Source organism: Bubalus bubalis, chromosome 4 (assembly GCF_019923935.1).
Source record: "Bubalus bubalis isolate 160015118507 breed Murrah chromosome 4, NDDB_SH_1, whole genome shotgun sequence".
Lineage (NCBI taxonomy): Eukaryota > Metazoa > Chordata > Mammalia > Artiodactyla > Bovidae > Bubalus > Bubalus bubalis.
The window spans coordinates 28,039,013-28,056,193 of NC_059160.1; the positions used below are offsets into that span (position 1 = coordinate 28,039,013).

The window sequence follows — 17,181 nt, forward strand, 5'->3', positions numbered from 1 at the left end:
AGTGATTAGGTCGTTGTGTTAAGTGTTAGAAATGTACAGTGGTAAGAGGATGTCTGTGGCCTCAAAGATACTGAGTGTTTATAAAAAGGAGGAGCAGGAAGGGATGGATTAGGAGAAGGAGGAAAAAGTAGAGGGGGAGACAAGACACATTTATGAAAATATACAGAGTAGTGTATGCTACTTTTAGGAGAAAAACTTTTCCTCTGCCCATTTAAATTTGAAGTGGGATTAGGACTGTGACATAATTGACAATAGACAGGTTAACAAGGCAAAAGACAAGGTTTCTTTACACAGTCATGCAGGGGTTATTCAATAATGAATGACCTGCTGAAACTCAGAGGTATACATTTATATAACAGCATAATATAAAAATGTGTGCAGGGGGAGGTATTTAAAGCTTCAACTAGAAAAAACAATAATTATATATCTTTTTATGCTAGTGGATGGGCAGTCTGTCTCCTTCCTGGAGTTTGCAGGAAGCTCTCTCAGAAGGAAATTAATAGCGCCTGTATTATGAGACTTGGCTTTATTCAGATAAGAAAAGTACAGATAAGATTTAAAATGTTTTCACTTTAAACTAATTTTTACGCCAAAACTGTGATCCCTTCGCTACTTTATATTAGTGCTTTACCAATAATATAGACAGAGGATGAGATGGCTGGATGGCATCACCGACTTGACGGACATGAGTTTGGGTGAACTCCAGGAGTTGGTGATGGACAGGGAGGCCTGGCATGCTGCAATTCATGGGGTTGCAAAGAGTCGGACACGACTGAGCGACTGAACTGAACTGAACTGAATAATATAGATGTACTCTAAAGAATAAAAATCTGAAGAGCATTTCAAGAATGACCAGTAAAAAACAGAAGCTGTAACGAAATCTAGACAGAAAGAGGAAGAGACAGTGAGAGATTCTCATCCAAAGAGAATTCTGTTTCCCCCAGAGTGAGAAAATAGAATCCTTCTGGAGGAGCAGGTGTTTTGAAAAAGGTTGTCTCTGCTTCTACAATCTTCAGCTATCAATTCAGTGAAGAAGATTCCCTGTCCTTTTTTCCAACTCCAAAGTTATTCTAAAGCCAGTGTCTTTACTTTCTAAATTTAAATGACACATAGTTGGAACTGTATTAGGAAGTCATTTGTGACCTGTAAAGTGGTAGAAGCCAGTTTGCAAAGATTAAAGAGTAATTGAGAACTACTGGCAGCAGTTATGTACTCTTTAAAGAAATTTGGCAGTAATGAGAAGGCATAAATTAAATAAATAAATAAGATACTATCCTTAAGGAAATATAATGGAAGAGGAGTGATTTTATTAGAATATTAAATAGAAAAAGATTATTTTAAAGAAAAGACAAAAGCATCTTTAGAGTGGGGAATATTACATAAGAGAAGGGCTTTAAATTGATGGAACTAGAAACCAGTGATGGAAGAATCATATGTGAATAAGTTAGATTTAATAAAAAGCAGTGATACTCCAGCTCACTGGAAAAGACCCTGATGCTGAAAAGACTGAGTATAGAAGAAGAAGGGGAATGACAGAGGATGAGATGGTTGGATGGCATCATCGACTCAATGGACATGAGTCTGAGCAAACTCCAGGAGATAGTGAAGGACAGGGAAGCCTGGTGTGCTGCAGTCCATGGGGTCGCAAAAATTGGGCATGACTTAACACTAAGCATGATACTTTTATATCAAAAGAGATGTAAAGGGATCGAGAAGGATGCATAAAAACTAGATTTAAGCCGCAAAGTAGCATAATTTAAAAAGTCACGAATGGGTCTTTGCCTTTTCAATATGGTAGGCAATATGGTCAACAGATTGAGAAGGGTTGTATGAAGTTGGCAACTATGAGAAACTGGGAAAAGGATCATATTAGCTGCCAAATTGAAGATACAGGTATAAAATCTCCTTAAAGTAAACCATGGTACTTGTTGGCTTACAATATGGATGAAAAGTTTAACTTACAGACACTTAACTATTTGGCTTCAAGGAGAAAAAATGGTAATTTCAGATACAGACATGCTGAATTTGAAGTGATAATGAGACATCCAAAGAGTAACATGAGTAGTAGAAGACATGACACCAAAGCACAGAAGAGGAGTAACAGTTAGAAACTAGCTTGTGGAGTCCTTCATGTAAACTGCAACAACTGACTGTAGTGAAATAATGAATTCATACATACTACAAAATAGCATAGGCCATACAGTCTTGGGAATGGGAAAGTCAAATTAATTAAAATAAACTGGAGTCTTTGGAAATATTTCCCTGCCATTTTACATTGGCATTGCTCTCCCCTTCTTTTCAAAGCCTTTCCAGTCTTGATTTTGCTTGTGGCTATATTTTCCTCTAGCTTCAATTCATAATATTTCAGTCAATATTACCAAGCAGTAGCACATATAAGATACTCTCTCTTATGTCCGGGCATTTCTATAATCTCTAATTCCTTGATGATCGCTACCATTTGTTTCTCTAAACATTTTATTGATAAAAGCTTGATCTCCCATAAAATACACTTTTAAATCCAGCATTATATGCTTCCTTTTTTTCTTCAAGGAAAGTTCAATAATACCACTTATACTATGTTTTGTTAGCCAGTCTGTGACAAAAACCTTTCCCAATAGTTTGGCGGTAAAAGAAGTCACATCAATGTAAACACATAATTATAAGCAAAACTCAACTTCAGTTCAGTTCAGTTCAGTCACTCAGTCGTGTCCGACTTTTTGCGACCCCATGAATTGCAGCACGCCAGGCCTCCCTGTCCATCACCAACTCCCAGACTTCACTCAAACTCACGTCCATCGAGTCGATGATGCCATCCAGCCATCTCATCCTCTGTCGTCCCCTTCTCCTCCTGTCACCAATCCCTCCCAGCATCAGACTCTTTTCCAATGAGTCAACTCTTCGCAGCAGGTGTCCAAAGTACTGGAGTTTCAGCTTTAGCATCATTCCTTCCAAAGAAATCCCAAGACCGATCTCCTTTAGAAAGGACTGGTTGGATCTCCTTGCAGTCCAAGGGACTCTCAAGAGTCTTCTCCAACACCACAGCTCAAAAGCATTAATTCTTCGGTGCTCAGCTCTCTTCACAGTCCAACTCTCACATCCATACATGACCACTGGAAAAAACATAGCCTTGACTAGACGGACCTTTGTTGGCAAAGTAATGTCTCTGCTTTTGAAAATGCTATCTAGGTTGGTCATAACTTTCCTTCCAAGGAGTAGGCGTCTTTTAATTTCATGGCTGCAGTCACCATCTGCAGTGATTTTGGAGCCCAAAAAAATAAAGTCTGACACTGCTTCCACTGTTTCCCCGTCTATTTACCATGAAGTGATGGGACAGATGCCATGATCTTCGTTTTCTGAATGTTGAACTTTAAGCCAACTTTTTCACTCTCCTCTTTCACTTTCATCAAGAGGCTTTTTAGTTCCTCTTCACTTTCTGCCATAAGGGTGGTGTCATCTGCATATCTGAGGTTATTGATATTTCTCCTGGAAATCTTGATTCCAGCTTGTGCTTCTTCCAGCCCAGCGTTTCTCATGATGTACTCTTCATATAAGTTATATAAGCAGGGTAACAATATACAGTCTTGAGTATGTGCAATTGAGGATTTGCAGTATGCTGTTCAAATCTTCAATAAGGATCATCAATACAATCTGTTGTACCTACTTTCATTCAAGATCACATTGAAAGCATTTTTGGCTATGTGTGCTTGGTCCCCTCAGTCATGTCCAACTCTCTGTGGGCCCATGGATTGTAGCCCAACATGTTCCTCTGTCCATAATTGCTAACTATTATTATATATGATAATAAATGAATCCCTCTTTATCATCTATAAATAGAAAATATTTCATAAGCAAACATAATTAAATGGTATATGTGTGTCACTATTGGGGGATATTGTAGAATGTGAATATGAGACGGCAAAGGGTTTTTACCCTATAATATGCTGACACTTTTGAGTCCTAGGGAAGGTGAAGAAAAAGAGTGCATGTCCTTCAACATTATTATAATGCTGTCCAAGACAGAATCTGGGGTGATTCTATACAGGAAAGGAAGAATGATAAGGTGTGAACACTCAGAATTATTAAGAGCACCAGCTTTAGAAGCTGCCATATTTGGGTTAGACTCCTGGCTTGCCACCTAGCATTCACTCTGTAATCTCTTTGGCATCTCTCAAATCTCTAAGGATAACCACAGCAGAACATTTTTTTTGTTTTATGCAGAAGCTACCATTACCAAAGTTTTCAGAATGAGAAATGAAATACCTAGCTCTGTTAGATTATATGAAGACAGAGTGATCAAAGAAAATGCAGAGAATACTTTAAAAAAAAAATCTCCAAATATAATCAGATCAGTAAGTGTGACGTATCTCATTTTAATTCCTCTTGATGGAGCTAGACAGTTATAACAGTTCATAATGCATGCATCATTTTTTGTGCTCAAAATCTTTTACTTAGCCAATATATAATAAGCTCTTATTAACATTTTATTATTCAATCCTGTTTTTAGCTAATTATCTTGTCAAAGACCTAATTGCAGAAATTCTACATTTTTGCACGAATGACCAGTTATTCCCCAGAGATCATCTCTTAAGTATATGTGGCCATGAAGAATTTTTACAAAAGTAAGTATCTTATTAAGATAAATTTTGATCATTGTTCATCTATATTAAGCAGCATTTCTTTCTTTGCTTTTAATCAGACTGTGCAAATACACTGTTCATAATCAATTTTGCTCACTTAAAGGTGAATTTAAAATTTTGTGTCGTACTAACAGTCTTATTCTTGGTTTGACTTTGTGTTTTGTGTATATATGGCAATGTGTATTTAAGTGACCTGTAACTAGGGTGACCAACTATCTCAGTCTGTTCAGACTGAGGCTGCTCCCCACACATGGGACTTTCAGTTCTGAAATCAAGAAAATCTTGGGCAACACAAGTTATCTTGTTTGTGACAAAGCTTAGTAGGACTGATCACAATTTAAACAATAAATTTTTTGCAAAAAGTAATTTTTTTGAGTCAGAACAATATTAGCATGCTGTTTAAATACATTTCAAAATCACAGAGTGTTTGAGTATGACAATTATAACATTTCCATAAAAGACTAAATTTTAAAATACTTTCTTCAATTCTTTATTTAGGGGGCTCAGTAAAATAATTTAAAAAGTCTATTCTCATGTATGTCAACTGCATATACTTATTTGATAGAAAAAACAAAACTTACCTCTTCTTAATGTACCACAATAACTATTGTCCTAAAGTTCCCTAAAGACCAAATTTGAAAACATAACACAATCTTAAGAAAGAAAATACTAATATTTCTCTCCTGCTATCGCGTTATTTCTCTCCTGGCATTTATATTTCCGCATTGTGTTTCTATAAGTACCGAAAGATTGACAACATTTTATTTCTTTTGAGACACCTATTGCCACTGTCATTGCTATTCCACCATGAATACTCTTGAAAATATCTTGTGGGTGATTTTCCTTTATTGTGCAATGTTAACTGTGAATGATTTTTAAGACGGATTATTCTCCTTTCTTTGTTCCCAGTTACAACAAAATTATTTTATTCTTTTTTCTTGTTAATATAAACATAATAGATTTTTTAGTGTTTTTATATTATTTTATTAAAATTCATTTACCTGGGTTTATTAAGATAGGAAACTTGCCAAGATTTGTGTAGGTTAATTAGAGTTAGTTATTATCTAAAGGAAATTGAAGGATATGTACATATCTGGAATTTGCTTACTATTTAAGAATAATAGCCTATCAGGACTGATATGACTACTTTAATAAGCAGAATATTCTTAATATTATTTCTAATAGCTAAAGGAATATGTATTTCATTCAAATTTTTTTCATGTATTCCTACATAATTTATCTTAAAAATATATGTGGCGAATTCATTTTGATATATGGCAAAACCAATACAATGTTGTAAAGTTAAAAATTAAAATAAAATTAAAAAAATAAAGAATAAACAAGATGAGTTAAAAAAAAAAGTTGTTGACCTGAAAAAAAATAAAATAAAAATAAATCCTTAAAGACTTGGATATCTGTTCTTATTTCTCTGTAGAGGGAACACAGAAAACACTTAATAAGTTAATGATGCAATAAGTAATAATTCAAACTCTAACAGTTACATTATTACAATTCATCTGAAGTACCTAACTTTGATTGCAATGATAATATTAAAATAATAGTAATCATCTATCAAGTGCTAATGATGCCCCTGTCTCAAATTAGGTAAACATCTAAGTCTCGTAACATATCAAAGAGACAGATATCATAAGTTGAGTTCAGTTTAGTCACTCAGTCTTGTCTGACTCTTTGCGACCCCATGAATTGCAGCATGGCAGGCCTCCCTGTCCATCACCAACTCCCGGAGTTCACCCAGACTCACGTCCATCGAGTCAGTGATGCCATCCAACCATCTCATCCTCTGTCCTCCCCTTCTCCTCCTGCCCACAATACCTCCCAGCATCAGAGTCTTTTCCAATGAGTCAACTCTTTGCATGAGGTGGCCAAAGTACTGGAGTTTCAACTTTAGCATCATTCCTTCCAAAGAACTCCCAGGGCTGATCTCCTTCAGAATGGACTGGTTGGATCTCCTCGCAGTCCAAGGGACTCTCAAGAGTCTTCTCCAACACCACAGTTCAAATTCTTCAGTGCTCAGCCTTCTTCACAGTCCAACTCTCACATCCATACATGACCACTGGAAAAACCATAGCCTTGATTAGACGGACCTTTGTTGGCAAAGTAATGTCTCTGCTTTTCAATATGCTATCTAGGTTGGTCATAACTTTCCTTCCAAGGAGTAAGCGTCTTTTAATTTCATGGCTGCAATCACCAACTGCAGTGATTTTGGATCCCCAAAAAATAAAGTCTGACACTGTTTCCACTGTTTCCCATGAAGTGATGGGACCAGATGCCATGATCTTTGTTTTCTGAATGTTGAGCTTTAAGCCAAATTTTTCACTCTCCTCTTTCTCTTTTATCAAGAGGCTTTTTAGTTCCTCTTCACTTTCTGCCATAAGGATGGTGTCATCTGCATATCCGAGGTTATTGATATTTATCCCTGCAATCTTGATTCCAGCTTGTGCTTCTTCCAGCCCAGCGTTTCTCATGATGTATTCTGCATATAAGTTAAATAAGCAGGGTGACAATATACAGCCTTGACGTACTCCTTTTCCTATTTGGAACCAGTCTGTTGTTCCGTGGCCAGTTCCAACTGTTGCTTCTGACATGCATACAGGTTTCTCAAGAGATGGGTCAGGTGGTCTGGTATTTTCATCTCTTTCAGAATTTTCTACAGTTTATTGTGACCCACACAGTCAAAGGCTTTGGCATAGCCAATAAAGCAGAACTAGATGTTTTTCTGGAACTCTCTTGATTTTTCCATGATCCAGCAGATGTTGGCAATTTGATCTCTGGTTCCTCTGCCTTTTCTAAAACCAGCTTGAACATCTGGAAGTTCATGGTTCATATATTGCTGAAGCCTGGCTTGGAGAATTTTGAACATTACTTTACTAGCAGGTGAGATGAGTACAATTGTGTGGCAGTTTGAGCATTCTTTGGAATTGCCTTTCTTTGGGATTTGAATGAAAACTGAACTTTTTCAGTCCTGTGGCCACTGCTGAGTTTTCCAAATTTGCTGGCATATTGAGTGCAGCCCTTTCACAGCATCCTCTTTCAGGATTTGAAATAGCTCAACTACAATTCCATCACCTGCACCAGCTTTGTTCGCAGTGATGCTTTCTAAGGCCCACTTGACTTCACATTCCAGGATGTCTGGCTCTAGGTGAGTGATCACACCATCATTATTATCTGGGTCATGAAGATCTTTTTTGTACAGTTCTTCTGTGTTTTCTTGCCACCTCTTCTTAATATCTTCTGCTTCTGTTAGGTCCATACCATTTCTGTCCTTTATCGAGCCCATCTTTGCATGAAATGTTCCTTTGGTATCTCTAATTTTTATGAAGAGATCTCTAGTCTATCCCATTCTGTTGTTTTCCTCTATTTCTTTGCATTGATCGCTGAGGAAGGCTTTCTTATCTCTTCTTGCTATTCTTTGAAACTCTGCATTCAGATGCTTATATCTTTCCTTTTCTCCTTTGCTTTTGCTTCTCTTCTTTTTGCAGCTATTTGTAAGGCCTCCCCAGCCAGTCATTTTGCTTGTTTGCATTTCTTTTCCATGGGGATGATCTTGATCCCTGTCTCCTGTACAATGTCACGAACCTCCATCCATAGTTCATCAGGCATTCTATCTATTAGATCTAGTCCCTTAAATCTATTTCTCACTTCCACTGTATAATCATAAAGGATTTGATTTAGGTCATACCTGAATGGTCTAGTGGTTTTCCCTACCTTCTTCAATTTCAGTCTGAATTTGACAATAAGGAGTTCATGATCTGAGCCACAGTCAGCTCCCAGTCTTGTTTTTGCTGACTTTGTAGAGCTTCTCCATCTTTGGCTCCAGAGAATATAATCAATCTGATTTTGGTGTTGACCATCTGGTGAAGTCCATGTGTAGAGTCTTCTCTTGTGTTGTTGGAAGAGGGTGTTTCCTATGACCAGTGCATTCTCTTGGCAAAACTCTATTAGCCTTTGTCCTGCTTCATTCTTTACTCCAAGGCCAAATTTGCCTGTGACTCCAGGTGTTTCTTGACTTCCTACTTTTGCGTTGCAGTCCCCTATAATGAAAAGGACATCTTTTTTGGGTGTTAGTTCTAAAAGGTCTTGTAGGTCTTCATAGAACTGTTCAACATCAGCTTCTTCAGCGTTACTTGTTGGGACATAGACTTGGATTACTGTGATATTGAATGGTTTGCCTTGGAAATGAACAGAGAACATTCTGTCGTTTTTAAGATTGTATCCAAGTACTGCATTTGAGACTCTTTTGTTGACCATGATGGCTACTCCATTTCTTCTAAGGGATTCCTGCCCACTGTAGTAGATATAATGGTTATCTGAGTTAAATTCACCCATTCCAGTCCATTTTAGTTCGCTGATTCCTAGAATGTCAACATTTACTCTTGCCAACATTCCAGGTTCCTATGCAACATTGCTCTTTACAGCATTGGACCTTGCTTCTATCACCAGTCACATCCACAACTGGGTATTGTTTTTGTTTTGGCTCCATCCCTTCATTCTTTCTGGAGTTATTTCTCCACTGATCTCCAGTAGCATATTGGGCACCTACCAACCTGGGGAGTTCCTCTTTCAGTACCCTATCATTTTGCCTTTTCATACTGTTCATGGGGTTCTCAAGGCAAGAATACTGAAGTGGTTGGCCATTCTCTTCTCCAGTGGACCACATTCTGTCAGATCTCTCCACCATGACCCACCTGTGTTGGGTGGCCCCACAGGGCATAGCTTAGTTTCATTGAGTTAGACAAGGCTGTGATACTAGTGTGATTAGATTGACTAGTTTTCTGTGATTGTGGTTTCAGTGTGATAGATACCATAATGATCCATTTTACAGATGGGCAATCTGAGGCTTTCATCAAGGTTACACAACTAGGAAGTTGGTAGGGTCAAGCCTGAACTCAAACTCAGGATTGGCTATCTGCATAACCTTGGCTCTTAACTATAAAACAACACTAAAAAAGCTCTTGAGTAAGACCCAGAAAATAGCTAATGGTTCTTCATGCTGGAGCATGGGGTGGAAAATGCAGTTTTGCAGGGTTCTACAGGATAGGTGTGCAGGAATTACGGTACTCCAATTCAACACCTACTGGGCACACAGGTGTGCAAGTGATCTGGTTTATCATTGAGATACAAACATGATTTAAAAATATAATATTTGCCTTCTTCCTTGACTAAGGAATTCATAAAACTATGTAATTAGTTATTACAAAGTCCTTTTGTGAGGGCAGTATTAGTTTTTGTATATACCAACTACCTGCAGGTCAAAAAGAGACATGGATTAACATCAAGAATAAGGAAATGGTACAAAAGAAAGTCAATGAGTAATTTGTATTTAAAGGGTAAATACTGAGGAAAGAAATCAGTACTGTATGACAAAATGATAACAGCTTTGGAATATATAAAATGTGCATAAATTTTTAAAGAAATAATTATCAAGATAAAAATGAGCTAAGAATGTGACTGGCAATTCAGTGAACAAGAAAGTATTTAGTGTTTAACTAATGACAAACATGCAGTTAAAACAATGAGATGCCATCTTTGCCTAACAAGTTGTTAAAATATTTATTATGATGAAATTCAGTGGAAAAATGGACAAAATCCAGAAAGCTGCTGGGAATTTAAACAGATAGAGCACTCTCTAAAGGGAATTTTGTTAAAAATGTGTCAGACATCCAAAAAAATGTGTCAAGAACATATATGTGTCCCAGCAATTCTGCTTCTACAAATATTTCTAAAGAAACAATCATAATTATACAAAAAAGACTTAAAAAATACTACATTCACCATAGAATAATTTCTAATAGTAATAAAAAAAACTAAATCTCCATCAGTATTCAACAATAGTGATAAAATAATTTCATTATATACAGTTTCATTATATATATAATTTCATTATATTATATATATTTCATTATATATATATAATAATTTCATTATATTAATTTATAAATTAATAGAAAATACAGTATCATAAATCTTGATATGAAAACTTGTATATCCCTGATGGCTCAGATGGTAAATCATCTGTCCAAAATTTGGAAGACCCAGGTTCAATCCCTGGGTTGGGAAGATCCCTTGGAAAAGGGAATGGCAATCCACTCCAGTATTCTTGACTGGAGAATTCCATGAACAGAGGAGCCTGGCAAGCTATGGTCCATGAGGCTGCAAAGAATCGTACATGACTGAACGACTAACATACATACATATGATACTTTTTAAGGGTGAAAAGATCTATTTTCAAACCATATTTTAATATGTTAATATTTGTTAAAACAAGTGAACTACTATTTGGAAAATAAATAGAAGTCCTACATATGAAAATGTAATCCTATACAATAAATGAGATCTTATACACTAAAATGCTAGAGTAGCTATTCCTTGAAAAAGAACTACAATAAAGATAATATTTATTCTTTTTTTACTTACAAAACATCAGCAATAGGCATCTCTTTTTTGCTATCAGGAAATTAAGGAAATAAATTATTCTGGAGGGTGAGAGCAGTATTTAAGTGATCATATGAATAACAACATATGCTTTAAAGAGGGTTGGAAACGAGTTAGAAGAACGTATGAAAGATGACAGAGTTTAACCTAAAGTAGCAGCAGTGGGGCTAAACAGGAAGTATTAAATCCCTAGGGTATTAAAACAGTGGAATTAACAGAACTTGGCAAATAAATGTGTGATGATTGAAATACAAACACACAATGTGAGAACTGTGAGTTACAATATTTGGGGGGGACTGTGGGCTTCCCAGGTGGTGCAGTGGTAAAGAATCTGCTTGCCAAGCAGGAGACATGTATTCGATCCCTGGGTTGGGAAGAGCCCCTGGAGAAGTGAATAGCAACCCAGTCCAGTATTCTTGCCTGGAAAATTCCATGGTGGGCTACAGTCCATGGAGTCACAAAGAGTCAGACATGACTGAATGACTGAGCATGCACACAGGTACTGAGGACTGTAGCCAATAGGCAGCCTCTCAGCTAGCTTGGAGGAACTGCTCTGAAGAGTTAAGATGAGATTAGTTTATACGTGATCTTGGAGAAGGGATACATGCAATCAAACACACATCTTGGTGGAAGACTACTGCTATTCAGGAGGCACAGATATCTCTTTAAGACTTCAGTACATGTCGGACACGACTGAGTGACTGAACTGAACTGAACTGAATATACCTAAGTATGGGAAGATGCAATAAATTGGGTTCATAAAATTTCTCCTGAAAATATCTAACTATCTGAAAGCCAGTTTTGCCGGTTTTCTTAGAGCACAGAGTGCCTTCTTCCTATCCCTTCTCTGAACTCCTTTCAGGGTGTGGAGGTCAGCGACTGCAGTGGCCAGTGACTCAATCCTTGTAGAGCCAGATGGTGAGTGACATTTTGTAGGGTATAAAATAATCAATCAAGTTAGAAACATACTGAGTATGTGAGTGCCAAGGGGCATCTGATATTGAGAAAACAACTCAGATTTAGGGAATCTGGCATGGATTAAGGAATCATTGGCACTAAGAGGGAATGAAAGTCTTAGAGATATATGCAACTGTGTAAAGAAAGTGACAAAAGAAAGGATCTTGAGAACATTAATATATAAAAAATGAAAGAAGGAAGAGGAGCAGGAAAAGGAAATTGGAAAAAAGCAATTTAAATTGTACGATACTTTGGAAAACTTGCCTTTCACAAGAAGGAAAGAGAAATTTGAATTACTAAGTAAATACAGCATCATTGGCAATTAAGAAATTAGTTGATTCAAATAAGAACAAGTTTCATAAAATGGAGGAGAAAAAAAGCAAGATTGCAATGAGCTAAGGAGAAAGGAAGGTGTTAAAAAGAAACTCAAGCAGACTACTCTTTCAGAAGTAATGTGTGGTGATAAAACCCGGGAGGAAAATGGGGTTTTAGATCCTGAGGAGAATCATTCTGGAGATTTGGGGAATGTGGATAAGAGAGATACTGAAAACATTCATAAGATGAAGGGAAAGAACCAATGAAGAAGGAAACACTGAAGGCAGAGAATGTATCAGTTTTGAGGTGCTACGCGAGCATGGGAACAGATCAAGAAGGCAGATGAATATACCTGTGGCTGATCCATGTCGATGTATGGCAGAAACCAACACAAAATTGTAACTATCCTTCAACTAAAAATAAATAAAGAAAAAAAGTCATACACACAAAAAAGAAGACAGAGAAAAGGTGAGCAATGCCTTGAAGGAGGACCTTCCCTTCCCAGAAAGACCAACAGGAGCTCAAATGAATATTAAATAAAAAAAAAAATTAATAGTAAGAAAGATAACTATGCATTTGAAAAACTGAATCTCTGATAAAAGCAGGAATGCGTAAGGAAGTTGCATCAAAATGAGAAAAATAATTATAACAATAAAAACAAGAAGAAAGTCTACTTATAAAAGCCTCTAATGGGTCTTCCCTTGTGGCTCAGTAAGGTAAAGAATCTGCTGTCAATGCAGGAGACATGGGATTTGATCCCTGGTCAAGGAAGACCCCACACACCATGGAGCAACTAAGTCCATGTGACACAAATACTGAGCCTGTGCTCTAGAGCCCATGAGCCATAACTGCTGAGCCCATGAGCCACAACCACTGGAACCCATGCATCCTAGAGTCCATGCTCCACAGCAAGAGAAGCCACCATAATGAGAAGTCTGTGCACCACAACCAGACAGTAGCCCCCTGCTCTCCATAACCAGAGAAAAGCCCACACAACAAAAGACCCAACACAGCCAAAAATTTAAAATAAATAAATGAATATTTTAAAAAGTCTCTTATGAGCAATTAATAAAATTTTCATATATAATACCATTTTTTCCAAAATTGCAAAAGCATGATTATTCCTGTTTTAATGTGGGGAAAATGAGGCTAAAAGAAACTGACTGACTCCTTGAAGTTCAGAAAATCGTAAGCAGCAAAGCCAGGATGGCACAGATCTATCTAACTCTGAAGCCCTGTCTTCCCACTCAATTACAAAGCTTCCTTTCATGATAACGGGCCACTTGAAAACAAAACTTACAGGATAACACCTCATTATGAATAATGACCATTCGTGGCTTCCCAGGTGGCACTGCTGCTGCTGCTGCTAAGTCGCTTCAGTCGTGTCCGACTCTGTGCGATCCCATAGACGGCAGCCCACCAGGCTCCCCCGTCCCTGGGATTCTCCAGGCAAGAACACTGGAGTGGGTTGCCATTTCCTTCTCCAATGCATGAAAGTGAAAAGTGAAAGTGAAGTCGCTCAGTCGTGTCCGACCCTCAGCGACCCCATGGACTGCAGCCCACCAGGCTCCCCCATCACTGGGATTCTCCAGGCAAGAACACTGGAGTGGGGTGCCATTTCCTTCTCCATGGTAAACAACTCACTAAACGTGAGTTTATAATTCAACATAGAGTATTTTGGTCAAGGAGAAGATATTTAACTTACAGAACACTCATTTTCTGACATATACACAAAATTTCAGTTTCTTTAATCAGGAAACGCTTAGAAATGCTTTGACTAAAATAAAGGTAAATCAAAATCACTAAAAGTGGACTTTAACTGTCATTTCCAAATTTCCGATTAGATAAAAATGAACTCTCTTTTTGGAATCTTGAGTCTGTTTAGGCAAATAAATAATATGAAAACAAATCCTTCCCACTCTTGGTAACTATCACCTCTGATTTGGCAAAATGAGTTAATCTCCCTTAACTTCAATTTTTTTCCTTTTAAAAACTGAATTTTTAATATATTTTTATACTTTAAAAATGAGATGTAGGATTATATTTTCTGCTGCTGCTACTGCTAAGTCGCTTCAGTTGTGTCCGACTCTGTGCGATCCCATAGACGGAAGCCCACCAGGCTCCCCCGTCCCTGGGATTCTCCAGGCAAGAACACTGGAGTAGGTTGCCATTTCCTTCTCCAATGCATGAAAGTGAAAAGTGAAAGTGAAGTCGCTCAGTCGTGTCCGACTCTTAGCGATCCCATGGACTGCAGCCTACCAGGCTTCGCCATCCATGGGATTTTCCAGGCAAGAGAACTAGAGTGGGGTGCCATTGCCTTCTCTGAGGATTGTATTTTAGTAATCTTTAATTCAAAATGTAAAATTTTATTAAGTTTCTACTAGTCCTTTCATTACATATGCATTGCCCTAAGCTCTAAACATAGTTCTAAATAAATTAAAAGTATTATGGTTGTTAAAATATAATAAACTGAAAAATAAAAATGTATTCCTTCCCCCCAAATCCTACTATTACTGTTGTAAAATGACGTGGAAAGATTTTTCATTTTAAACTCCCCTTAAGTTAGCAGATCTATGTTTCTTAATCTGCTTTGCCACGATAGCGACAAATTATATTTAGTGGCTACTTTTGCAGTTTCTCATCTACTTGGGTAAGATAAGGGCAAATCCTCAAAATTTAAACTCCTTGGTTTCTTTCAGATGGAATATCAGTCGGTTAAAATAGTTATAATAAGTAAGTACTTGATGAACCAAGCAAATTTTCAAAAATTGGTTAAAAATTTTGGTCAATATTAAATGTCAATGGTCAGGATGCTTTTTTCCAACTTCACTAATAGTATTTTTGTGATTATATATTATTTTTTTAACATTTCATCCTTAAGTCATATTTTGCTATTTTATTGAACTAATCTGTCTACCAGAGTTAGTAAAGTAATAAATAAAATCCTGAAAAGGTGGGAGATGTAAATAAATAAGATAGACACAAAGTACACATAATTTTACCTTTATATTGATATATTAAAAGTGTCCTCAAAGTTTAGTATGTATATGAGTTATCCTTGGATGTTGTTAAAAACAGATTCTGAATTTCTTGGTCAAGGGAAGAGACTTCATTTTAAACAGACTTCTGGGTGATGCTCACACTAATGGTTCATGGTTTATGTTTCAAGTTGCAAGATATTAGTTCAGTTCAGTTCAGTTCAGTCATGTCCAACTCTTTACAACCCCATGAATCGCAGCACACCAGGCCTCCCTGTCCATCACCAACTCCCAGAGTTTACCCAAACTCATGTTCATTGAGTTGGTGATGCCATCCAACCATCTCATCCACTGTCGTCCCCTTCTTCTCCTGCCCTCAGTCTTTCCAAGCATCAGCATCTTCTCAAATGAGTCAGCTCTTCACATCAGGTGGCCAAAATATTGGAGTTTCAGCTTCAATATCAGTCCTTCCAAATGAACACTCAGGACTGATCTCCTTTAGGATGGACTGGTTGGATCTCCTTGCAGGTCAAGGGACTCTCGAGGCCAGGGATATTAGCAACCTAAGAATTTTGACTCAATGAAAAATGAAGTACACATTTTTTAAATTATTATTTATTTATTCATTTATTTTTAATTAATTTAATTGGAGCCTTATTACTTTACAATATTGTAGTATTTTTTGCCATACATTGACTTGAATCAGACATGGGTGTACATGTGTTTCCCATCTTGAACCCCTCTCCCACCTCCCTCCCCATTCCATTCCTCGGGGTCATCCCAGTGCACCAGCCCTGAGCACCCTGTCTCATGCATCAAACCTGGGCTGGCGATCTGTTTCACATATGATAATATACATGTTTCAATGCTATTCTCTCAAATCATCCCACCCTCACCTTCTCCCACAAAGTCCAAAAGACTGTTCTTCACATCTGTGTCTGTTTTGCTGTCTTGCATATAGGGTCACTGTTACTATCTTTCTAAATTCCATATATTGCAACCCAATGGAGTCTAGCTTCCCATGCTCCTCCATCCATGGGATTCTCCAGGCAAGAATACTGGTGTGGGTTCCATTTCCTTCTCCAGGAAATCTTCCCAACCCAGGGATCGAACCTGGGTCTCCCACATTGCAGGCAGATGCTTTACCATCTGAGCCATCAGGGAAACTCATGTATATGTGTTAGTATACTGTTTTGGTGTTTTGCTTTCTGACTTACTTCACTCTGTATATAGGCTACAGTTTCAGTCATCTCATTAGAACTGATTCAAATGTATTCTTTTTAATGGCTGAGTAATATTCCATTGTATATATGTACCACAGCTTTCTTATCCATTTTTCTGTCAATGGACATTCAGGTTGCTTCCATGTCCTAGCTATTGTAAACAGTGCTGCAATGAACATTGGGGTACACGTGTCTCTTTCAATTCTGGTTTCCTTGGTGTGTAAGCCCAGCAGTGGGATTTCTGGGTCATATGGCAGTTCTATCTCCAGTTTTCTAAGGAATCTCCACACTGTTCTCCATAGTGGCTGTACTAGTTTGCATTCCCACCAACAGTGTAAGAGGATTCCCTTTTCTCCACTCCCTCTCCAGCATTTATTTCTTGTAGACTTTTGGATAGCAGCCATTCTGACCAGCGTGAGATGGTACCTCATTGTGGTTTTGATTTGCATTTCTCTGATAATGAGTGATGTTGAGCATCTTTTCATTTGTTTGTTAGCCATCTGCATGTCTTCTTTGGAGAAATGTCTGTTCAGTTCTTTGGCTCATTTTTTGATTGGAATTGAATGGCTTGTATATTTTTGAGATTAATTCTTTGTCAGATCCTTCATTTGCTATTAT

At 37.4% G+C, this 17,181-nt stretch overlaps 1 protein-coding gene across 8 annotated transcripts in view; it reads left to right on the forward strand.

Annotated features, from left to right (window-relative positions):
• Positions 1 to 17,181, forward strand: part of PIK3C2G (phosphatidylinositol-4-phosphate 3-kinase catalytic subunit type 2 gamma) — a 504,349-nt gene that overhangs the window by 56,125 nt on the left and 431,043 nt on the right. For all 8 annotated transcript variants that reach the window (XM_044941205.2, XM_044941209.2, XM_044941210.2 and 5 more), the window contains one exon: positions 4,505 to 4,619. In XM_044941205.2, the coding sequence (XP_044797140.2) occupies positions 4,505 to 4,619 (115 nt within the window). The remainder of the gene's footprint in view (positions 1 to 4,504; positions 4,620 to 17,181) is intronic.